Below are 22,590 nucleotides of genomic sequence, written 5' to 3'. Positions count from 1 at the left end.
CGTTTTCGTGAAAATCTACGCACGGACTTTTCGTAGTTACCCGATAGTAGCATCCGTTTGTTTTGTTCCGATTCGCGTTTTTTTTTTCTGTTCTCCGCCACTCTGTTTGGCCAGCGAACGCACTGCCCACCAAGTGGTGTCCTGTTCGCATTGTGAGTGAATCACCGATGGCCGCGGGCAGGCTGAACTGCACCATAGTGGGATGCTGGTTCTGGCTGTCGATGCAAGTGGATGTGGAAGTGGATGTAGAAGTGCAAATGCAAATGAAATCGGCGCAGTGCGGCTGCAATAAATGCCAAAAGGGATTCTAACTGCCAAAGCCACTGCAATTGGAAGGAAAATTCAAATTTCATTGGGAATCATTCGAATTGGAATTGAATTTGTAACTGGAGTTGGAGTTCAGAGTACTTGGTACTGGGTGTGCGAGAGCGACAGAGAGGAAGAGAGGCAGTGCAAGTGTGTGGGGGTAGCAGTCACACAGGCACACACACACACACACGCACATACTCACAACTCCAGTGCATAAAACTCCAAACTGCGTTCGCCTCTCTCTTTTCGTTTCGTTTGCTCTCTCCCCTACGTTCGCCCACGCAACGCCTGGTGAGCGAGAGAGAGCGGTATAGAAGAGCAAGGGAGCCAGAGCGAGAGAGCAAGGAAGTGGTTTTTCCACCGAAAATATGGACAAAGGCAAACTGCAAAGTTAGCTGAAAATAAATAAAAATATAAAAAAAAAGGAACGAGACACAAACAGCGACTGAAATAGCGGTTAACTGCGCTCCCTTACGGCGAATCGTTGAAATTCAAGACGGATCGCTATCGCATTTCTTCAATTATGTCTGTTTCGCTTTTCATTCCGCTGCAGTAAGCGATCGCGCGAAGGAGCACCAATACAGAGAGCGAGATTTGAAGAGAGAGAGAGAGAGAGATAGAGAGTGCGCTCCCAATTGACGACTCCACTCCACTCCCACACACACTTAACCCCGCCCCCTCGCACCCGTAATTACTATGGATTGTGGTGGTATTGCGGCACATCAGCAACAACAAATACAACAGCAACAACTGCACTTACTCCAGCAACAGCTACAACAACAACACCACCAGCAGCAGCGGCAACAACAACAGCACAGCCTCGAGGAAGCAGCAACAATAACAAATGTAAGTATCTCCCAAGTTTCTCCAAACGTGTGTGTGTGCGTGTGTTTGTGTTGCTCGCCCATTTCCTCTGTACTTCATAATTCGCTCCCACACACAAAAAAAAAGAAGTCATAGGGCAGAGTACACAGGAAGAAACTGAACTATACTTTTAAAGTGCAGCTTCTTCAAATTATAGCAAGAACGATGCAATTGATGGACTCACTTATAATAATATATAATAATTATATAATATAATATAATTCTCTATTAGTGTTTTTTTTTTTTTTTCGAGTGTATTCAGCATTCTTTACTCCTTGGCTATGAAAATAACTTAGCAGATCGAATGGCTTTAAATTCGGTGCTCCAAAGTTTAGACTGCCCAACTAGTATCATAGACATAATTTCCATTAGTTTGATAATATAGAAACTTAAAACTTTACCACTCCCCCCCGTCGATTGGGCAAAAGGGGAATTAATAAAAGCAAACGCAGAGAGCGGAATGATTAATCTTTGGACCAGCTGCTGGGGCAAAAACGACCGCAGCAACTGCTCCTCAATGCTTTCAAGTCCAACCGAATGCCGACCCATTAATTGGTGTACTAACTTTTTCGCTCTCTCTTGCGCCTCTTTCTCCGTTCTTGCCCCATTACTTTCACCGTGCATAAACACTGGAAAGAGTTCCCGATCGTTGTGGTTCTGTTTTTCGTTTTTCGCCTCTGAGGTTCTCGATTTGTTTATGCGCGGGCGGCGGAGGAAAACCCGATTCCCCACGAAAGGCAACGGCGATGTGCGATACCATGTGGCAACAACAGCAACAGCAACAACAACAAACGCGAAGTTGTTGCTGCCCCTTTGTTTTGCCGCAACAGCGGGCATCGCCCCGCTCCCCTAAGTCACTTCACTCCACAGCAGTTTGTGGCACAACCCCAGCAAGGAAGGTCGATTAGTTTCTGGATCAGAATGGTAACAAACAGTTAAAACAAAAGCTCCATTTGGACGAGATAATAATCAGATCCAATAAAAACATTTTGTTTATAAGTGAACTATATAGATATTTAAACAATGTTTGAACATTGCTTGTGCTTTAAGTTGAAGTATATGTACATATATTAGAGATTCATTTGGTACAAAGAAAATAAACCTCTAAAATGGTCACTTTGAACAAAAGTTAATAAAGGCTTAAAATGGTTTAACAATTGAAATTCCAAATTAAATAATAAATATCCATGATCATCCAGTTTTATATATTTATGTATATACTTTATATCTTTGCAAGTTAGCCCTGTTTGTTGTCAGTCACGGTTTTGTTCACTGCACACAAACATTTTGTATGTATGTAAATAAATACATACATATATATATATATACATATAGTTTAGAGTGAACTGTCAGGATGCCAGGACGTGACTGCGTGCAGCTCAAGGACGAGGACATGAGAATTGTCCTCCCGGTGCGTGTCAAATTTGCCTAATTGCGCCCAGAGGTCAGCAAATTCTGAAAAACTGCGCTGCCCATTTGACCATTTCTGCTTGGCCAGCACGCACATTTTTCATTTCCCAAAAGCAAATATTACACCTCAGCACAAAAGGTTGAGTAAGCAGTTTGCTTGACAGCAGGACAATCTGCCAGTTGGCGATTTTGCATTGTTTCAAACAGTTTCATGTAGTATACGAAACTCATCGGAAAATGTTTCAAAAATAGTTGACAACTTTTTTCACTCCATTTTCATATCTTGTGGTCTAGTTAAGCGACCCCAATATAAGTGAATATAAAAAGAAAATACAAATAGGAAAAAAAAACTACTTCTACATGTAAATTATTTTTTTGTTAAGTCATTATGCTGTTATTAAATACATTTAGGTAGTTTTTCTTTAAAATCAAGCTATCTGTGGTTTCCGTGCATTTAAGACAGTTTATAAGACCATTGGATTGGATGTATATTTTAGGAAATATACTTTAAACTGCGTTAACAACATATAATGTAAAAATATTTTCTTTATTCTTCATTTCTTTTAAAAAAGTAAATAATTCAGATACGTATATTCTTAATGTTTGGCCCCACAAAAAAATGAAGATTGATTTAAGTCAATACTAAATGAAAGCTGGTGGTTTTTACCCCATCTACAAAAAATCCTAACTAATCCTAAATCAAAATCATAACTAATTATAATAGAGCCAAACATCGCATGTGAAAGGAAACGTCATCAAACATCATACATATATGCCTGCATACCTTGTCCCTTTTATCTACCCCGTTTATTTTCAAGACAATTATAATTCTTAAGAATTATTTGTAATAGCACGGGCACTAGTTTCGTTGCTATCCCCGATTTCTAACCGTGTATGCACTTGCATCCGACGTCCAGAGCTGCCAACTCGCTTGCATCTGCAGTCCGGTTGGCAGCGCCGTCGGCGCTCTCGCTCGCGCCTGTTGTGTTTGAGTTCGAGTTGCTGCGCTTGTGAGTTTCTCAGCTTGTTGTCGCCATTTGGGTTTCGACCGACGCGCGCAGGAGACGTGACATCGCAGAGCGGAGCGACACGAACGTAACGTAACGGAACGGCACGGCACGATACGAAACGAAACGAAGCGCTACGCAACGAAAGGCGAACAGAAAACGAACAGCAAAATCAACGGCGGATGCGAGTGCGAGAGTGATTGGAAGTAAAAGAGCGCGCGCGGAATTCGAAGTGCACAATTATTCAATTTTATTTTTATTTTATTTTTGTTGACTTTGCGTTCCGTTTCGGTCCAAATACGTCGCCTTCTTTTGTTTTTTCTCTTTTTTCTCTTGTGCGCTGCGCTTATTAAGTTCCTTTAAAGTGCCTGGTCCATTGTGTTGTGATTGCCGCTTTTACATACACAAACATCGCAGGAAGAGGAAGCAGCATTGCGCGGGGTAAATGAAACAATAATTAAGAGTGCCCTTTATTAGTTTCCAAAAGGGGCTAAAGTGATGGATGGGGATGGTGGGTTGGAGCAGGGGTCGGGGAAGAAGGGTGCAACGAAAAAGAATCCTACGACGTAAAGCAAAACCAGAACGATTGACAATAGAATCAGTATACTTTATCATTTCCCAACCACCGATAACCTCATTTCACGGCGACACATGTGCATATCTATTTGAAAAGCTCAACAGCGAAGTGCAGATGAACAATGTTTGTACAGTGAAGTGTGTTGGTTCCAAACAAGTGGAAAATCAAATATTAGCGAGAAAAGTAGTTCACAATTTTTGTTTAATATTTGCAAACGCACTTGACGGGCACTTGTAAATTTTGCATTCCAAAACTCAATTTGCCAGTTAGAAAATGCAATGATCTGGGGCAATCATCGAATTCCCCCCTTGTAATTCCACCATTTTAAATAGACCTTGAGTTCATTTAGCCATTGTTTACTGTGCCCTTCCATTTGTTGCGCCCCCCAAAACCGAACTTGCAACGCAAGCGTGGGTGGCAACCCTGGTCTGGCCACCACGGCTCTCCCTTGTGATTTTCGCCGGTTTTTGGCTCGGTCATATGTGCGTCATTCCGCTTCCTCCCACATTTCCTTCGCATCCTCCCCCGCCAACGCCACCCCGCAGAGAGTCACCCGCATTGTCGACTCCTTGGCCACTCTACTCTCTGTTCTCGCCCACTCCTTACTCCGCCTTCGCCAAATTGCTTCTGCACGTTCGTCAAATATTTGCTCAACTCTTTTTAATTACATTACACACACTCACGCATTTGCCGCTGTTAGCCCGTTTACCCCTTTTACACCATCGCCATTACACGTTGAAAACAGTGGCTTACGCAGAGGGGGCTTTTATTACTGACACAACCCCCCCAACCCCTTCTGGTTTTAAACTACTAAACTTTTGGCTTTATTGTGTTTCTAAGAGTCGTAAAACTCTAAATTTACATAAATACAAATGAAAAACAAACAATGTAAAGAGTAAATTAGAAGCCCCCCTCACAATTCACTGCATACGCCACTGGCACGCACACAACAAACGGATTGTAATTGCAGATCTCTCGTCGATTTGACGAGAGAATGGGACCAAAAAGAGAGCTGCATTTGGAAAAGAGTGACTCACGCGGCAATTCGTGGAAATTCAGTGATTGATTTTATAGATTCCAAGCGAGAAAAAGACACTGGACCAGTTTTCCGATCATAGCAGGCCCATTAATTACACATGTACAACACACACAGGCATACGTATTTTGACTTGGGCCTCTTTCATTTATCGCTGTATAGAGTTGGGGGTGTTGGGCATTCGAATACCCCAAATAGGTACATAGGTACATAAAGTATCAGCATATCCTATCTAGACTGTAGGATCTCCGGAACCAAAACAGCTAGGGAAATGTGAGTGGAACTAGCTGCATGGTAGTTAGATAACAGCAATTACATACAATATGCATTTCAAGGGGATTCGATGTGGCAGAAATCTTGACCTGATTGATTTCGGGAAACGTACTGCATTACACAGTGCTTACTTTGGTAATGGTCCACTTGAGTGAGCGAGTGATGCGCAATGGAAATGTACTGATGCGATGTTCTGTTGCGATTGCATTGGTGGCCCTATTTGATGGTTCTGGTCTTCTGTTCGGGCCCCCAGCCACCTACGCACATGTTTGTTTCGTAAATCCATGGGCAACGCAATCGCAGCCGTGAAATGGGATTTTCATCTAACAAAATATTTAAAAATTCTAAATGGCGTTGCAGCGAGATATTGACAAACTATAGGATTTCTTGTGCATTGTTCGGTTTAAAGAGCAGATTTTTAGAAGATCAGAGAAGTAAATTTATTAGTTTCCGTTACTTTTGTTTCTATTAATTTTCAAAAGTTTTTATTAAGTTGTTCATCCAGTCATAATTTTTCCCCCCATTTACTACCTGTAAAAACTGCGCTAGCTGGAAAATTTTCAAACAAGATATGCCATTTTAAAGGTACATACATATGTACCCATTAGAAAGCCTCTTTATAGGAAAGTACCATAAAGTTTGTGATCACCTCATGTTCGGAGGTACGACACTTATTTTGGGTGTTCTGATTTTACGATTCTCTTGTAACACGCCCAGCTGCCTCTGATTTGCTTTGCTTGTGCTTCGGTTCTTGCTTTTGCTTTTGCTTCTGCTTGCTGCTTTTCCCTTTCTGCTTTTGCTTTTGCTTTTACGTACATGCTTTGCCGGGTGCGACATCGTCTGAATTTTTATGCGGCAACTGTTCATTTGTTGTTGCTGTCGCTGTGAAAATTTTATTATCGCTTGTTTCCGTTTAGGAACCAAAAATGGGGAAAAATAATGTACCGCACACTCTCGCATGCGTTTTCCCTGAAAGCAGTTTCCATGATGGACACCATCGTTTAGTGAAACACGGCAGTTGAAAATGGCATTAAATTAAACGAAAGAAAGGTGTCACTTGTGGGCGAGTGTTTATATTAAAAGAAAATATTAAAACCAAATATAGTTAAATGCAATAGGCGGTATTTCGACTAAAGTGCTATTTCCATAATCAATTACCTTGCGGAAGTTCTAGATAATGATGTAATTATAGACGGCGCTTTTTGTGTCGACACATTCATTGCGAAATCGTGAATTTGTAAATTTATGCCTCTGCCCTCTTACTTTTTGGTGCCATTCGGTGGTTCTTTTCCTTCACCCACATAATATTGTGTGACCGTCGGGATTTCGCCATCTTGCGGCACCTTGAGGCACTCGGTCATGGGTGGCCAATGCGATAATTCTTTTGGGTTTTGATAATAGTCACTGCTAAACCTTATAGACTTCAAGCCTCTGATAGTGGTAATCCAGTATGGTATCAGTAAGAAAATAACTCAATGAAGTGTATAGATGTTGCCATTTTGGAAACAACAGTTCTGTGTTGCAGTGGATAAGCAATGGTTAATGTCCCAAGATTATGTTCTGGGTCAAGTTTAGCAATAATGAGTACTTCAATACGCTAATCTGTAAACCCTTCATGTTTAATTTTTGTATTTAGAATAATTATTATTGATTGGTCTTCCAGAACTTCAAATGTTCAAAATTCCACATATTTATGTTATTCTCACAGTAGTATCTACTGCATATGCCCAATTGGTAAGGAGTTTCCCCATCTGGTTTTCCCTCCTCTATTGATTTCCTCCCCCCTTTCGCTTCTCCATCTCGGGGTCGATGGGTCTCGTCTTCATTTCAAAATAAGCGGACATTTTCTCGTATATCGTATTTTTAGTTGTGGTTTTGGTTTTGGCCTCGGATGGGGCGGGCTCCCCTCCGTTTTCGCCTCTCGCCATGCCTTGCTTTATTCCCCACTCATCTTCCGCCATCCGCAGTGGGCGTCTGTTACAGTTTGTAAACTATATTTAAACGCGAGCTGGCGTTCGTCGTCTATCGATGCGGATTCGTACTCGCATTTGGATTCCTATTCCGATTCCGATTCGGGTTCGGATTTGGTTAGCGTCGTCGGAGCAGATCGGTTTAGATCAGGAGGCAACTGCGGCGGCAAATGGGATCGTATGGTGGGGGTCTCTGTGCGCCACCAAGTGGGCGTGCAGTGGGCCAATTTGGCTAATAGATTGTATTTCGCCACACAGGCGAAGAGAGACAGAAAGCAGAGAGAGAAAGAGACACCCGAGTGCAGTTGCATGCTTGGGATTATTTAGCACACTGAACTCTGCGTTAAATGGGCCTTCGGTCACACTGTAAATCAGTTGGCTTGCTCCCAATTCAAATGCGACTCCCATTCCCATTCCCGTATCCATTTCCATTCGCATTCGCATTCGCAATCCCATTTCTATTCCTATTCCAATTCCCATTCCCAGGCTCAATGTTTTCGCTAATTGACTTCATCTAAAGTCCGCAATAAACATTTCAGCAATTTAAAGCGGACTCGCACACACACTTAAACATCTCACACAACACACACAGACACATGTGCGTTGTGTTTATATATGCAAGATCTAGATATAGACTAGATGGACTGTATAATTTATAGATGGTCTTTAGCACATTTTGAATTCCGCATTCCGTTCCTAATTGATTCCGTTTGAAGAAACGAAAAAGTTCTGCGTGGGCTTTGCATTTAGCTTCCAATTTGCCGAATTAGTTTATATATACGATATAATAATGCACATTGATCGGAATTAAAATTGGAATCGAAATTGGAATAGAAGCGCGCCCATTTGGGCCAATGATTTATTGAAAGTTATGCGCTTATCACCGTCTAAATTCCCCTGGGCGACGGCAGCCACCCCCAATCCCCTCGCAATTGATTGGGCTGCAATAAAAAATTTGTCCGAATTAAGAAAGGGTGGGTAAATCGACCATAAAAGCCTGTAATCATACATTCTGTTGATTTACAATTCAGCCCACAGAAGAAAATTATAACGAATGCGAGACCTACGAACCCGAACCCCCAGTCCACGCTTTACTACACTGCACTTTGCGGTATCAACAAGTGATTGATGTTGATGTGCATATGGTAGCACTGGCAGTGGAGGGCAGCGGTACTGAGTGCCTGCTCCTGGAGGAAGGGAAACCGATTCGATCGCACCCGGAGTGGCAGGAAAAGAGGACGGGGGAGCAGCTCAAGTTTCAAGCATTGCTCTTGTTCTCGGCGCACTTGAAAAATAATATGCGTCTATCTTGAATGTACATGTGTATAACCAATAACATCGATTACTACAATTGAACATCCGAAGTAGGATAAAAATGGTTTGCTGAAGAATTCGCGCGGTCAGTTGTGAAGAAAACACACAAAACAATGGAATATCTATATCGATATATATCTATATCTATCTGCAACTTTTTTTTTGTTTATTTCCTTCTTGACCACTACTTTTTTTCAAGTGTACTTTGCGACACGCCTTGAATATCCGCAAATGGGATAGCCAACCACCGCCACAGGAGGATGTACTCGAAAACGCATCTGTTCCACGGGCCTGCGACGTCTGAGACGGATACTATCTTGATCTCATAATCAACGCAGTGCGGGGTGTAGTGTGTGCGGCTCAGTGGACGACGACTCAGGGGTTGAAGAAACAGGCAAGACGGGAACAAAACAAAAAAAACATGCTTAAATAAGCGGACGAACGTCATCGGCATTTTTTTTTTTGGGCCTGCTCGCTCCGCTCTCCGTTTGCCACTTTGCATTGTGTGTTTTTGAGCTCAGTGGCAGGTGCAACTCCGTTTGTGGCCATTGTTGTAGAGGTTCCCCTGGCAATATGGGCATCGCGATGGGTATGGGTATGGATATGGGCCTGAATGCGTAGCAGCAGTTGCCCCGAAAAAAAAGGGGCGAAACCTCGGATCCGATTTATTGTTGATTATATTGTACAGGCTGCGGCAGCTGCATTTAAGGACACGCGTCACTTGCCGCTCCTTTTGCACGCGCCACACAACAGCAACAAGAAACGAAGTTAAGAAAAAGGAGCGGAGAACGGTCAACAGCGCAGATTTCTGCGACTTGCTTCATGGTCCATGGTCTTCATTCCCTGCCGGGGATTTCGAGCCGCTGCCTCGAGTGGCATCAGATGTTTCCCAAGGATCGCGTGCGCTTGTTTAGCCAGCATGCTTTCTCCTTCCGCTTCCTGATGAGTTTCAGAGTTTTGAGTTTGGTTCCTTGAAAGGGGAACGTTTGTTGTCCGCATAAATGTGAAGATTGTTCAGCTGTCTGTGTCGCAAGTGCTTAAGAATGTCTCAAAAATGGCGATTAGTTGCACGGCAATTCTTTCAGTTGGTCAAATAATATGTCAAAAATCAGTTTTGGGCAGCATTTCCGTTTCTCGGCAATTGTTCTTCATGGTTACTTCACTCGTTGGTTTACTCCGTTGCATCGCCTTGAACTTCAGCGTACAGAGACAGAAATTCGGCATCGATTCGCCATGTCATCGTTTTTTGCAAAGGCAATTGCCAATTGTTGCTAATGATTTTTGACAATGTCGCACTGAAATAGCTGATTATTTGGCTGTACAAGTACAAGTCATGTTCCCTGTTCTTTTCTCTCCGTGTACGATGGAGTGGGGAGGGGGATCCTCCAATTAGGCTGCTTAACGAACCAAACCCAAAGTCAAACCGAAACGAAACGGCGCAAAGTTAAGTGTTGTAAAGTCAACTGAACTCCACACAACTCAAATCGAGTTTAAACACAACTCTGTTGCTTCTTTACGATGGCGCTGATGGTTATGGTGTTGATGATGGCCAAATTCGAGCTGTGACATTATAAATTCTGCATGCCATATATATATATACATATATATATTATATATTGTACGCGGTCTCCGCGTTTTACGAGCGACAATTTCGCCAAAGGAGCGAAACGCCTGCTCTATAAGGCCGTGGCTCCATGACCAGCCGGCTTTTTGGCTGTGTGTGTGTGTGTGAATGGGAATGGGGCCCATTAAAAGTTAAATTTAATGTATTAATTTATTTTCTGTTTGCCCGCCAGTGTTGCTTTTTGTCCACTCTTGTGTGTCTTGGTTATTTTTTTGGTTTTCTTTTTTGGCAACGCTTGTTTGTTGTTTTTATTAATCGACTGCGGAAGTTGCTGTAAATGTCCACAAACATGAGAATATTCATAATGCGTTTGGCCGAGCTCCACCACCGAGCTCCCTGCTCCCTGCTCCCTGCCCATCTGCTGTTTTCACCCACAGCCCTTCGCCGCTCCCTTCTAGCATTCTGTGCCATTTTTGGGGCAGCTCCAATGACGTAAGTGGGAGGAGGGGTGTTGGTTGTTAGCAGGGAGTTGTGAGCGAGTGGACTCTCGCTTTTAGTTAATTACTGGCGATATTATTGTAGTGTAGAAGTAATTACTTTGCAGCTAGCTCCCGCGGGAACGGAATGAGCGCCAAACATGCGACTTTGGTTGGTTGAGTAGGTCATGAGTGGTAAGCAACCACTTGTTAGATGGAGCTGGATGGGACACTTTGGGTGAGGTAGGTCCATCAAAAGAGCAGCGCGCGGCACCTCCAGCTCTTGGGGCTTAAGACCCCCCCACCCCCATCCTCGAATCGGACTTGAAACTCAGTCTGTCAGTCTGTCTGTCTGTTTATACAATTATCGGATCCGCTGGGTTATAATTGGTTTATCATGGAAGTCGGACGGGCCGGGCTGTGTGCCCAAGGTGAACAACAGCCAACCGATCCGCCAAGAACATTGAACTGCAGCTGAAAATCGTACTTTATTTACTTATTTCCAGATCGACTGCGACTGAAACGCAGCGTTCCACGGAAAAAATGGTTTATTCCATTTCAGACTCCTCCAACGATTGTAATTTAAAACACCTTTAAACACAGACGTTTTCTCAATAACGCGGCGATTTTATTGCTAATGAAATGAGAAGGGAAGCTCAAGTGTTCAGCAAAACAAAACAATCGTCGTTGTCATGTGTCGAATTTATTAATAGGAAACAATGTTTATGTGGATCGAGTTCCATTTGAGAGTCAGTGCTTAATTGTATGATACAAATTATATGGTTTTTTCGATTAATGCACGTTTTTGTGCCAAATGCCGCATAAGTTGTTACGAATCGAAAGCAAACTTACGTGAATAACTTAACTTATGGCCAATAGCAGCAGTGTATAATTAAGTGTTTTGGGTGCAACAGGAAATTGCAAAACGCCCAGCTTATTAGTTGGTAATACTCCATCTGTTAGCCACTTTTATTTGGTAAAGTTTCAATTCACAATCAACATGCTGACACGCCTTCTACTTTTCTATTTGGTCTTGAATTGCAATTTTTGACACTTGTCTGCGTAAACTGATGATGGTCCACCAAACAGAAAAAACGGAAATATAGTTGAATATATTGAGTCTTAGTTTAGTTTGTAAGGTTTATATAACGAGTTATAAGGGTACAGGGTATAGAAACGCCTAGTTGTGGGGGTTTTGATTCCATTTTGTGACTATTGCGGCTGCAGTTCATTTGCTACATTATTGGAATACATTATCATTGTGATTCTATTATGTATGCATCAGCCTCCGCTTCTTCTTTGGCGCTATAATTCCCAATGGGTTTTAAGCGTGAATTGGATTAAAACCGGTTCTGATCCCTGGATAGATAGCAATTAAAATCTAGGCTAATAAACGACCTTGTTCATTAATAAACGCCATACACATGGAGCTTGCGAATATCTTGCTCTCAATCTAACAAACTAGACAACAAAATCGTTCAGTAGAACGATTCTTGAAGTGACGCGCTTTTTTTCTGTGTGTATTGGGAGTGCAGTGGTGAAGCGACCTATGCAAATATGCAAACAAGAGTCGTAAACTAACAGCAACAAATGGCCGGTAGATGGGGATTCTGTGTGGGGTCTGTGCCTCCACTTCTGACCCCCGTGTCCATCCATGCCGCTCCTCCCCCCGCACCACTCACCCCTTCCCGACGGTCATGTCGATGGGATTCTGTTGTTGTGGCTGTCATTGAACTTTGTGGACAACCGATTGCTGGTTTTTGAGGGAAAAGGGCAGGCGTGGGGGTTATTAGAAGCCTCCTCCTCTTCTCACTCTGTGCATTCCGTTTCCCATATGCATTTATGTACATATGTATGTACATACATACAGACAGACAGACAGACAGACACTTATGGCCATAAATCAACGCTAACCAAGCGGGGCGACATGTGCATTGTTGAATGGAACTCGAACTGGAACTGGAACTCTCTAACCTCGTTTTAACCTTCCCCGTATCCATATCCATATCTCCACATCCATTCCATGTCATCATCAGCAGCCGCTGCCCTTCTCGGTGCGTTGAGCAGCTGACACTGATGGCAGATCATCACGGGTCCCCGGGTGGAGTTCACTTGACTAAAGTGCCAATTACCCAAAAAGAAAAAAACAAAAAAACTAAAACAGAAACATAAACAAAAACAAGAAAACCTTTTCGAGCCACGCAATGACTCATTCAGTGGAGCGTTGAAAAGGCCATAAAGCAAAGGCGACAACTCCATCGGCAGAAAGTAACCGAAATGACCAGTAAGACGTCGGCGGTTGTCAGCGATGTACATATCATGCCCAGTTGCTCCGAATGGCGATCGGATTGAGTGGATCGGATTGGATGTGTCGGAACGTGGAAGACTTGAAAGTCTTGACCGAACATTAAAATGAGCACAAGCACCAGGTTCTAGGGTAATAAATCAGTGCCATACAAGAGAGCGTGAGTGACCCAGTCCATCGGGCAAGCGTGATTATAAGTTCTTGTATCATACGGTCAAGTCAGTAAATTCTATATAGTATACTACTTTTTGTCGCTCTTTATAAACTCGGTTGTAAATATAGACTTGGTGGTTTCATTCAAATCTGTCTGCACCACACGACGTTCCACCTCTTCCGTCTTTCCCTTTCCCTTAACCCCCCTCCCCCCACTCCCATTTCTCTTGGCCAACTGCCAGTCATTGTGATTGTTTTTGCCTTTGCCCCCAGCTGTTAACAAGCCCCACTCCTCCGTTAATACGTGACTTATGCCCTGGTAAATTACTTAACACTCGCCAGTCGCCGGGCAGCTTCAACTGCATTATGTACATATATCGACAGTGCGGATTCGGATTCATGGGAAACATCAGGAGCAGTAGCAACTAATACTAGACTATATCGCCAAATGGCCACGACTGCTGCTGGAGAAACGCCAAAAGTACTGGACTTGGACGGAGGAAAGGAAGGCGGCTTTGCTTTTGATTGCCGAGCGTCTGCAGTATTAGCAAAATGCACAGCAAAAAGCAAATAGTAGCTAGATATGTATATAATGATTTGGATTTGCTTAGCTTATTAGATATTATCTTAAAGCAGACAACTTTTAAGATTTAATGCGACAAAAGGTTAATGCTATTAAAGGTTATAGCCTTTCTTTAAACTCTTTGAGTAAACTATTGCATATGAGTGTATCTTGTGTGGATACAAGATGTAGTTCGAGCAGAAAAAGGTCCAGGTTCTAGTTCCACTGCTGTTCAAGGATTTGTTCTTTTTCCACGTTTTCCACGAGTGTGGAAATATCTTAGCGATACAAATATCGTTTCATTCATGAGCGCTTCGTTACGCTGGAATCAGTTCGAAACTGATTATTCAAAATCGTGGAATTGCTGGTGTGTTCAGTATCAGTTTTTTCTCCAGGTGCGATTGCTGTTGGCGGCGGGAAGTCGTTGTCGTCCAAAGTAAAATGTGTAACGTGTTTGGAGCGACAGAGGGCGGCGACAGAAGTGGAAAGAGGTTGGGTCAGCCAGCTGCATTGGCAAGCGACTACAGCTTCAGACTTCAGACTTCTGACTGCCGACAATCGCCAATCTCTAATCGGAAAATCGTCGTTCGTCAGCGGACGTTCCATTGGGGCACGTTTCACACAAGCTGCCACAATGCAAACAAGATGGGGCGCCCAGCTGATAATACTTGGGCATTTCTGGGTCCCGCTATAAAGCCAAAGTTCCCCAACTATGCTCGTAATTATCAACTGCCGCATTTTAAATTCGAGCCACGAAGACTCCAATAAATTATGGTCACTTAAAACATACATATTTTTTTTTAAGAAACATTAGACATTGGATTGTAATGGCATGTTTCTTACTTTTATAACTTGTAACCATAATGATAATACTGTCTGCTTCTCCTTTTCAGATCAACCTAAGGGGCATCTTGGTCGGCGGCGCTGCCAGCGGCGCAGGAGTAGCAGGAGCAGCGGCTGGTGGTGCGACGACGACGACGACGACCGCCGCTGGCTTCGTGGCTGGTGGAGATTGCCCTGTGATCGGCGCCGGTGCTGGCGCTGGCGTCAAGCTGCGCAGGCACAGCGATCGTCCCCTGACGCCGGAGGCCAAGCAGCTCTCTCACACATACCGCATCTCGATGGCCAACCTGGAGGATTCGCAGGAGTCGGAGCTGGACCAGATCCTGGGCGAGCTGAGTCTGCTGGAGGCGCAAATTAGCTACACCGAGGCCTCCATGCTGCCCGCCATGTGTGCTCCAAGTGCGGGCGCTCAGATAGCACCGCCACCGGGAGTGGCCCAGCTGCCGGGCAGTGCTCCATCGATGGTCTCCATGTCGGCAGCATCCTCGCGTTCCCATTCGCGCACCAACAGCACCATCTCAGCAGACGTAAGCAGCTGCTCGTCGTCGGGGATCTCGGAGAATGGACACGGACTGGGAATGGGAATTGGCGGGCCCGGGTCGGCCGGAATGATGGTGCAGCCACCGCCACCGGGCGGCATGACCATGGGAATAACGCTGGGTGTTGTCACGCCCCGGGAGCCGCGCACCGAATCGCCAGACAATGATTCCGCTTTCAGCGACACCGTTTCGCTGCTGTCCAGCGAGTCGTCGGCCTCCTCGAACACATCCCTGCAGCAGCAGCAGCAGCAACAACAGCACCAACAGCACCAGCAGCAGCAGAAACAACAGCTGGCCGGCGCGGAGAAACTACACCACGGCGTCCATGGGCAGCACGGTGGCCAGCAGAGTGGGGCCAACAGCATCACGAAGGCGGACAAGATCCAGTTGGCACTGCATAAGCTGGAAAGCGCCCCCATCCGTCGGCTGTTTGTCAAGGCCTTCACCTCCGACGGTGCCTCCAAATCACTGCTGGTTGATGAGCGCATGGGCTGTGGCCATGTAACACGACTTTTGGCCGACAAGAACCACGTGCAAATGCAGTCCAACTGGGCGTTGGTCGAGCACTTGGGCGATCTGCAGATGGGTGAGTGCTTTTAATTGGCTTTTAGGAAGGCTTTACATGTTAAATTGTAGAAGAAAAACTAAATAATAACTGATCGCTCTTCCCACAGAACGCCTCTTTGAGGACCACGAGCTGCTGGTGGACAACCTGATGACGTGGCACTCAGACGCCGGCAACCGAGTGCTCTTTCAACAGCGTCCGGACAAGGTGACGCTTTTCCTGCGGCCGGAGCTCTACTTACCCGGACCCCAGATGGCGCCCGGATGCCAGCATGACGAGCAGACGCGGCAGATGCTGCTCGACGAGTTCTTCGATTCGCACAACCAGCTCCAGATGGACGGACCGCTTTACATGAAGGCGGACCCAAAGAAGGGCTGGAAGCGATATCATTTCGTGTTGCGCTCCTCGGGCCTCTACTACTTCCCCAAGGAGAAGACCAAGAACACGCGCGACCTGGCCTGCCTGAATCTGTTTCACGGCCACAACGTGTACACTGGATTGGGCTGGCGCAAGAAGTGGAAGTCGCCGACTGACTACACCTTTGGCTTCAAGGCGGTGGCGGACTCTTCGCTGGGCAAGTCGTGTCGCTCCCTCAAAATGCTGTGCGCCGAAGACCTGCCGACGCTGGACCGCTGGCTGACGGCCATCCGCGTCTGCAAGTACGGCAAGCAGCTGTGGGACAGTCACAAGTCGCTGCTCGAGGATCTCTGCCTGAGCCGCGACGATGCCGTCTCGCAGTCGAGCTTTGCAGCCTCCATGCGCAGCGAGTCCATCTCGAGCATCTCCTCGGCGGTTCCGTCGCAGTGCGGCAGTGTTTCCTCGGCCATCAGCAGCATGTCCAACTCGACTAGCGGCCGCACATCGCGCGCCTCCAGCAGCAGCTCCAGTGGCTGCCTCTCGGACGACAACAACGCCTTCGACTCCGAGTTCACCACTGGCACCATTAAGCGCAAGCCCTCGATGAAGCCCAATCTCCCGCTGACCACGATGACACGCCAGCTGAAGGAGGTGGGCGAGATCACCATCTGTGAGAGCGCAGGTGGCGATGCCAGTTCCCCGGAGCGCAGTGGTACTCTAACGCGCCGCCATAGTCGTCGCAAGTCGCAGGAGAGCAACGGCAGCGGCACGCTAAAGCGCCGCCCGATTGCCGTGCCGGTGGCCACTGTTGTCAAGCAGACGGAGCCAATGGGCAGCGCCTCGTCGACGTCGTCCAGCAGCAACTCTACGCCCACGCCCACACCCAGCATATGCGCCAAACCGCCGCCAGGCGATTCGGCCTCGCTGATGTGTTCGTCTACCCTGTCTTTGGATTCGCTGCCTCCGCCACCTCCGCCGCCCGCTTTGGATGGGTCGGAGGATCAGGATGTGTACGGGTCACAGCTGTCGCTGGCCTCACTGCCACCACCGCCTCCGCCCGAGGATGTGCTGGCAATGAACTATGCAGAACCCTCCAGTCCGTCTACGCCCACACCAATGAGCACTCCAATGATCATGCCCAACAGCAACGGATCGTTGCCCCCGGCGGTGCCGGCCAAGCCCATGAAGCCAGCAGTGAAGCAGGCGGCGGGCGGTCTCAAGGCCGCGCCACCATACAAGGCGCCGCCGGATTACGTGGGCCCAGCCCTGCTGCCTGGGCCGCCATTGCCGCCGCCGCCTCCCGCCCAGAAAAAGGTCTCGTTTGCAGACTCTCCGGTGCTGCTGCGTCGCAAGATGTGCTCACCGGAACCCGTGCTGCCCCAGCGATCGCCCAGCACCACGCTCAGCTGTCATTCCAGCTCCAGTGCAGGATCGGCCTACCAGACCTACGCGCCCGGGCCTATGTTGCCGCCGCGTGCTGATGTGGCGCGCCTGTCCAGCCTGAGTAACGGCAGCAGCAGCGAGGTGACCTCGCCCAAGCGCCTGCAGGAGTCGGCCTCGAATCCGCCCCGCGACTTTCTCAAGGATCTGCAGCGCGTGATGCGCAAGAAATGGCAGGTGGCTCAAAAGTGCAAGGCGGAGCCAGCGACGACGCCGCATGAGGTCCTGGGCTTCCGGGACTTTAGCAACGAGGACCTTCTGGCCGCCCACAACCTCAACTCTGGGGCCAACTCCTCGCACTACTACCGCGAGACGGCCAACGTGAGCCACTGGGTGAGGAAGCACTACGAGTATGCCCACAATGCGCTCTACGAGAACGTGCACGCCCAGGCGGCGGCGGGAGTGCCTGGGAGTGGAGAAGCCACCACGCCTCCGCTCCCACCACCGCCTGGTAATTCAGTGGCAGCTAAAAAACGTCCGCCGCCGCCGCCTCCGAAGCGGAGCGACAAGACGCACCTGACCAACCGGGTGTAATGGCATCGCAGGAGAAGAGTAAGTCACGCGCTGAATGCACACAATCACCTTGACTATCAGAGATTTGCGAACTAATTTCTTTCATTTTCAGGTGAAACCGCTTGCTTACCGAGATCCTCGTTCTCCAAAGGAAGGATTTTCGTACAGGATCACAGTTATGCACTCGTCTGAAAGAAAGCAGAGAAAAGAATCTTACAAATTCCTATTTAAGTCCAGGCGACAGCGGAGCGAGATGGAAAACCACTAATTAAAACCTACATATATATTTTCTTAGAATATGCTATGGCCACGCCCACTTCTCTCACAAAAGTATTACACATCATAGAGAATCAAACTGTTGAACTTGATCGCAGTTCGGGGTCAAACCACGTCAAAAGTGTCAACAAGAGAGTTTTCAAATTTCCAATGGCAGGCGTCCACAAAGAACCTTTTTGCTTTTAATTGTATATCTAAATTGAAAACCTCGTCTTGTATATTTTTAAAAACCTTTAATTTTAAGAATACCTTTACCAGAGTCAATAGTTTTGAGTATCTCCCCTAACATATTTTTGTTGGCACTCTTGACTTGGTTTGATTCATAATCTATATTTTAATTTTGAAAATCAAAAAACTTCTGCGGCACTGGCCTGCGGAATTAAATGCGAAATGCAAAATAGGAATTCTGGCATTAGTAAAAATATTTAAGATACATTTTAGTTTGTAAAAAGGAAAAATGCATTTTAGAAACGATAGTGCATTATTTAAAGAACACTAAATTAGCGCTAGATAAGTGTACAATGTTTTTATATATACATGCACTCTTTTAATTGTTTAGTTGCTCGTAGTATTGATTTTATACATTATCTATTTTTTTTGCGATTATCTTTGTAACGGTAGAGTGAACGTTTTGTGAGCGCATGAAATGCGCTGCGCTAGCAAAAGGAAATGCCTTATAAAGCATATTAACCTAAAAAGGGGAAGCCCTGCATAAACACCTAATATACATATATACAGCGATACTATTCTCATTTTCGAAATTTGTAATGCCACTTTGATTGTTCAGTTTAAGAAACCAAATGCTTAGTTTCAAAAGATTTGTCAAGTTCCTCAATAGTGTTAAAGTTGTATTTCTCTTTGTGCTTGGAAAAGCAGACAGATCGGCCATAGAATGCAATTTGTATGTGCAAATCAAACTATTTATATTGAAGGCAATAGGAGAAAATGGAACTAATTCTGTACACAAATCAAATATGTATTCATATAGTAATTGTAATTGTAATAATATATAAATTAATATACTTGGCAACATTTCGTTTGCGAATTTTGTTTTTCAGCATATAATTTTTGAAGCGTTCCTATAGGTTCAATTTTTATATGCATACATTATGAACAACTTTCGGCTAAGCTAAATGGCTTTTGATTCTATATAATCGATGCAATAATCGAACCGATTTGTTTAGCAAACCTATCCCCAGGCGATAGAATGTCATTTATCGATTGTGTATTGATTGTAATTTGTAATTTGTACTTTGTAATTGTTTTTGTGTAGTAACTTGTTTGCCATTTGTTTTGTGTGTATGTTTGTGTACAGCCAGAAACAGCCATATATGTATATCCATAACTATAGGAACATATATGTACGTGCGTGTGTGCATTTTAAATCAGCTTAGAAATGTCCTTGCTGCATAAATTGCATGAATGCATATATGATTCTATACTATATGAGGTTTTGTTACGTTTACACCGGCTTGTGTGCTGCGATCAAGTAGTGATCGGAATCCATCGACTAAACTTCAACTTCGCCTTCTCTCTCCAGCCATCCTAGAAGTGTTCGGACTCCAGTCCCCCAGATACCCTGCATCCGCCAGATAAGCCTGCTTTTGTTTGTTGCCCATCCCGTGTCACAGATAGATAGATCCCTCCCTGCGCGAATATGTGGAAACGTTCGTTTCTGTAAACGAATGTAAACGAAAAGAATCTTAGTTGGGTGTTATTATGGTGAAATTGCATTTTACTTTCCTACATATACAACACTAAAGGGTATTATGCATATAGATCTAGATGTAAACATACTTAAATAAAGGAAATGCCAATTTTTTAAAGCTTGAATTTATACGAACATATTTTTTAGAAACTATACGCTATATATATATACATTATATATGGTAGGAACACAAGGATGTGCCATAGGCGCCGTCGTCGTGTCGAAACAAAAAAAAAGGGGATCGGAAAACCCGCAACGTTTTTTGCTAAGAGTGTATTGAAATCTAAAAAGAACCTAGTCATTAAGTCCACGATAAAAAAGAAAGTACATTAAAAGCTAAATAAATTTATATAAAATGACACGCATATACACAAATGTATGTTATTAATGGCAAAAGATAAATCTAGAAACCTGAATCTAGAAACTTACTCCATGCTTTAGCTACAGAAAGCATTTTAAATCATTTTTGTTTGCCATCTTTTACACATGATTTGTTTCCGTTTTGTTTGCTTACACGTTTCGAACTGAATGTTTAAACAATTAAGTAATGCAGTGAATTAAAGCGAGGTTCAACTAAAAGAACAGAAATCAAACACAGAACAGAATCCTAATTATGCTAAATAAGCAAATAAGCAAACTCATATATTGCAGCCCAAACTAAAACTAAATGAAAAAGACTACTTACTCACTGGAGGTGGATTAAATAAGTAAGTTAATTACTATATCGCCGACACATTCAGAAATCATTCATATGCATTAACTACAAATTTACAAGTACAGCAACGGAAAACTACGACATCTAACTAATGAAATCAAAGGAAAATTCAATCTAATAAGTAAAACCAGAAATTCTTTGCAGGGCTATTATATAGTGAACAATGTTGCCATTTGATACCACTTTTTTCCACAAATAAAACACATTTGATATGAAAATATATATTACTATATATACCTTATATTCCGCATCAAATGGAATTTTTTGTAATTTTGATAGAAACATTCAAAACGTAATTAAATCGAAAGCGAGCAACAAAAACTGTGCGAATGAAACGTGTTACGAAAACTATGAAAAATAAATGCGAGAAATGCCTAAGAAAAATTTGAACTAAATTGAGATGCTATTTATTTGTCGGTGGGTGTATGCAATGCAATTGGATTTTATTTTGGTCACTGGTAAGTTTAGTTTGCAAATGGGAGGTTTGTTTTTAAATTTAAAAGCCGAAGGCTTTGCATAATAATAGAAATAAAGGTCCAAGGCTTAATTATAAATCAATTAATTTTTAAAATTGGCTTACAATTTGAGGTAAGATAGTGAGTTAAATTTTAATTTTAATTATTAAAACTAAACGAAACAGTAACATCAGAATTAGGACCATTCTAAAATAAATGATTCGCCTATCAACATCTACTAAAACCTATTTCAACTATAAATTAATAAACGATTATTATATTAAGAGGAATCTTATAGTTAGATATTCATTTTAAACTTTTTATATTATAGTTATTATGATAAGTTGGCCAAACTTGACGCTGATTAAAAATAAAACTTTTGATATTGAGGAAGAATTATGATGTTCAAAACAACTTTGCATTTTTAGATACAATCTTTAAAATGACAAGATATTTATTTAAACTATACTTAATACTAAGCAAGGTGAATTTGAATAAGGTTGACTTTACAGCTGCGTTCATAAAAATAGCAGTGCGAGGGAAAATAAGAAATAGAAAGGTATTTTTCCATGTCCCTTTTTGAATTTCTGCCTATTATCTTGATTAATTAATAAGATTACAAATCTATACTTTTGAAACTATTGAAGAAATAAATGTGAAACATTTTTGTTTATTATATTAGGTAATTAAATACCTAATGATATTATAAAAAAAGTTTGACCGTTAAAAATGTAAATCATAGGAATTTTTATCTTAAGCTCGCATGTCCCAAGCACTGCTATTTTTATGAACACAGCTGTATATTATAATATTTCATACAATATAATTTAATTTTAATTTTAAACAGTGCGCAACACTTTAAAAATCGGTTTTCAATTCAGGATTGATGGCTATAACTATGAGTAATACAAATATGAAAAAAAATCATACCGTTGTGCATATCCATGCTCCACTGTACCCATTCGCAGCACACACCCACTTTCAAGTCGCAGGGAACGAGCGAAGCTTTGCAAATTTACGCATTTTAATGCCCTCCCAACGCAGCTGACCAGGATCGCCGCTTCGAAGGATGTGAGCCTGCGCTGCCCCAAAACGCCGGCGTCGACGTCGACGTTGCCTGCGGCAGCGACGGCGGCTGCGGCAGAGGCAGCAGCAGCAGCCGCAGTCGACATAATTTTCAGTTTCCTTGCCGCATTTTGTGGGGGTTTTTGGGCGTTTTTTGCGAGCTTTCTTCTTTTTTCGGGGGGATGTGGGCCACGCACTGGCTGCCCACTGGCCGAGCCAAAGTAAGAAGAAGACGAAGATGCAGAGAAAGGGTTGCTCTCCATGCGTGTGTGTGTGTGTGGGAGTGTGTGTGTG

At 44.0% G+C, this 22,590-nt stretch overlaps 1 protein-coding gene across 2 annotated transcripts; it reads left to right on the top strand.

Moving 5' to 3' along the window:
* The first annotated feature begins 356 nt into the window (after window positions 1-356).
* On the top strand, window positions 357-21,171 carry LOC6726484 (amyloid beta A4 precursor protein-binding family B member 1-interacting protein). 2 transcript variants are annotated; one of them, XM_039297810.2, is made up of 4 exons: window positions 357-1,155; window positions 14,714-15,788; window positions 15,877-18,116; window positions 18,190-21,171. In XM_039297810.2, exons 1-3 carry the CDS (start codon window positions 1,006-1,008, stop codon window positions 18,096-18,098), a joined length of 3,447 nt encoding a protein of 1,148 aa, XP_039153744.1. In that variant the 5' UTR covers window positions 357-1,005; the 3' UTR covers window positions 18,099-18,116; window positions 18,190-21,171. The 2 variants fall into 2 exon arrangements, with proteins under 2 accessions (XP_039153744.1, XP_039153745.1); XM_039297811.2 differs by lacking the exon at window positions 357-1,155 and adding an exon at window positions 3,564-4,031.
* The last annotated feature ends 1,419 nt before the right edge of the window (window positions 21,172-22,590 follow it).

Source organism: Drosophila simulans, chromosome X (assembly GCF_016746395.2).
Source record: "Drosophila simulans strain w501 chromosome X, Prin_Dsim_3.1, whole genome shotgun sequence".
NCBI lineage: Eukaryota > Metazoa > Arthropoda > Insecta > Diptera > Drosophilidae > Drosophila > Drosophila simulans.
Note: the sequence above shows the minus strand (reverse complement) of the source record. Positions and strands in the feature narration are given on the sequence as shown.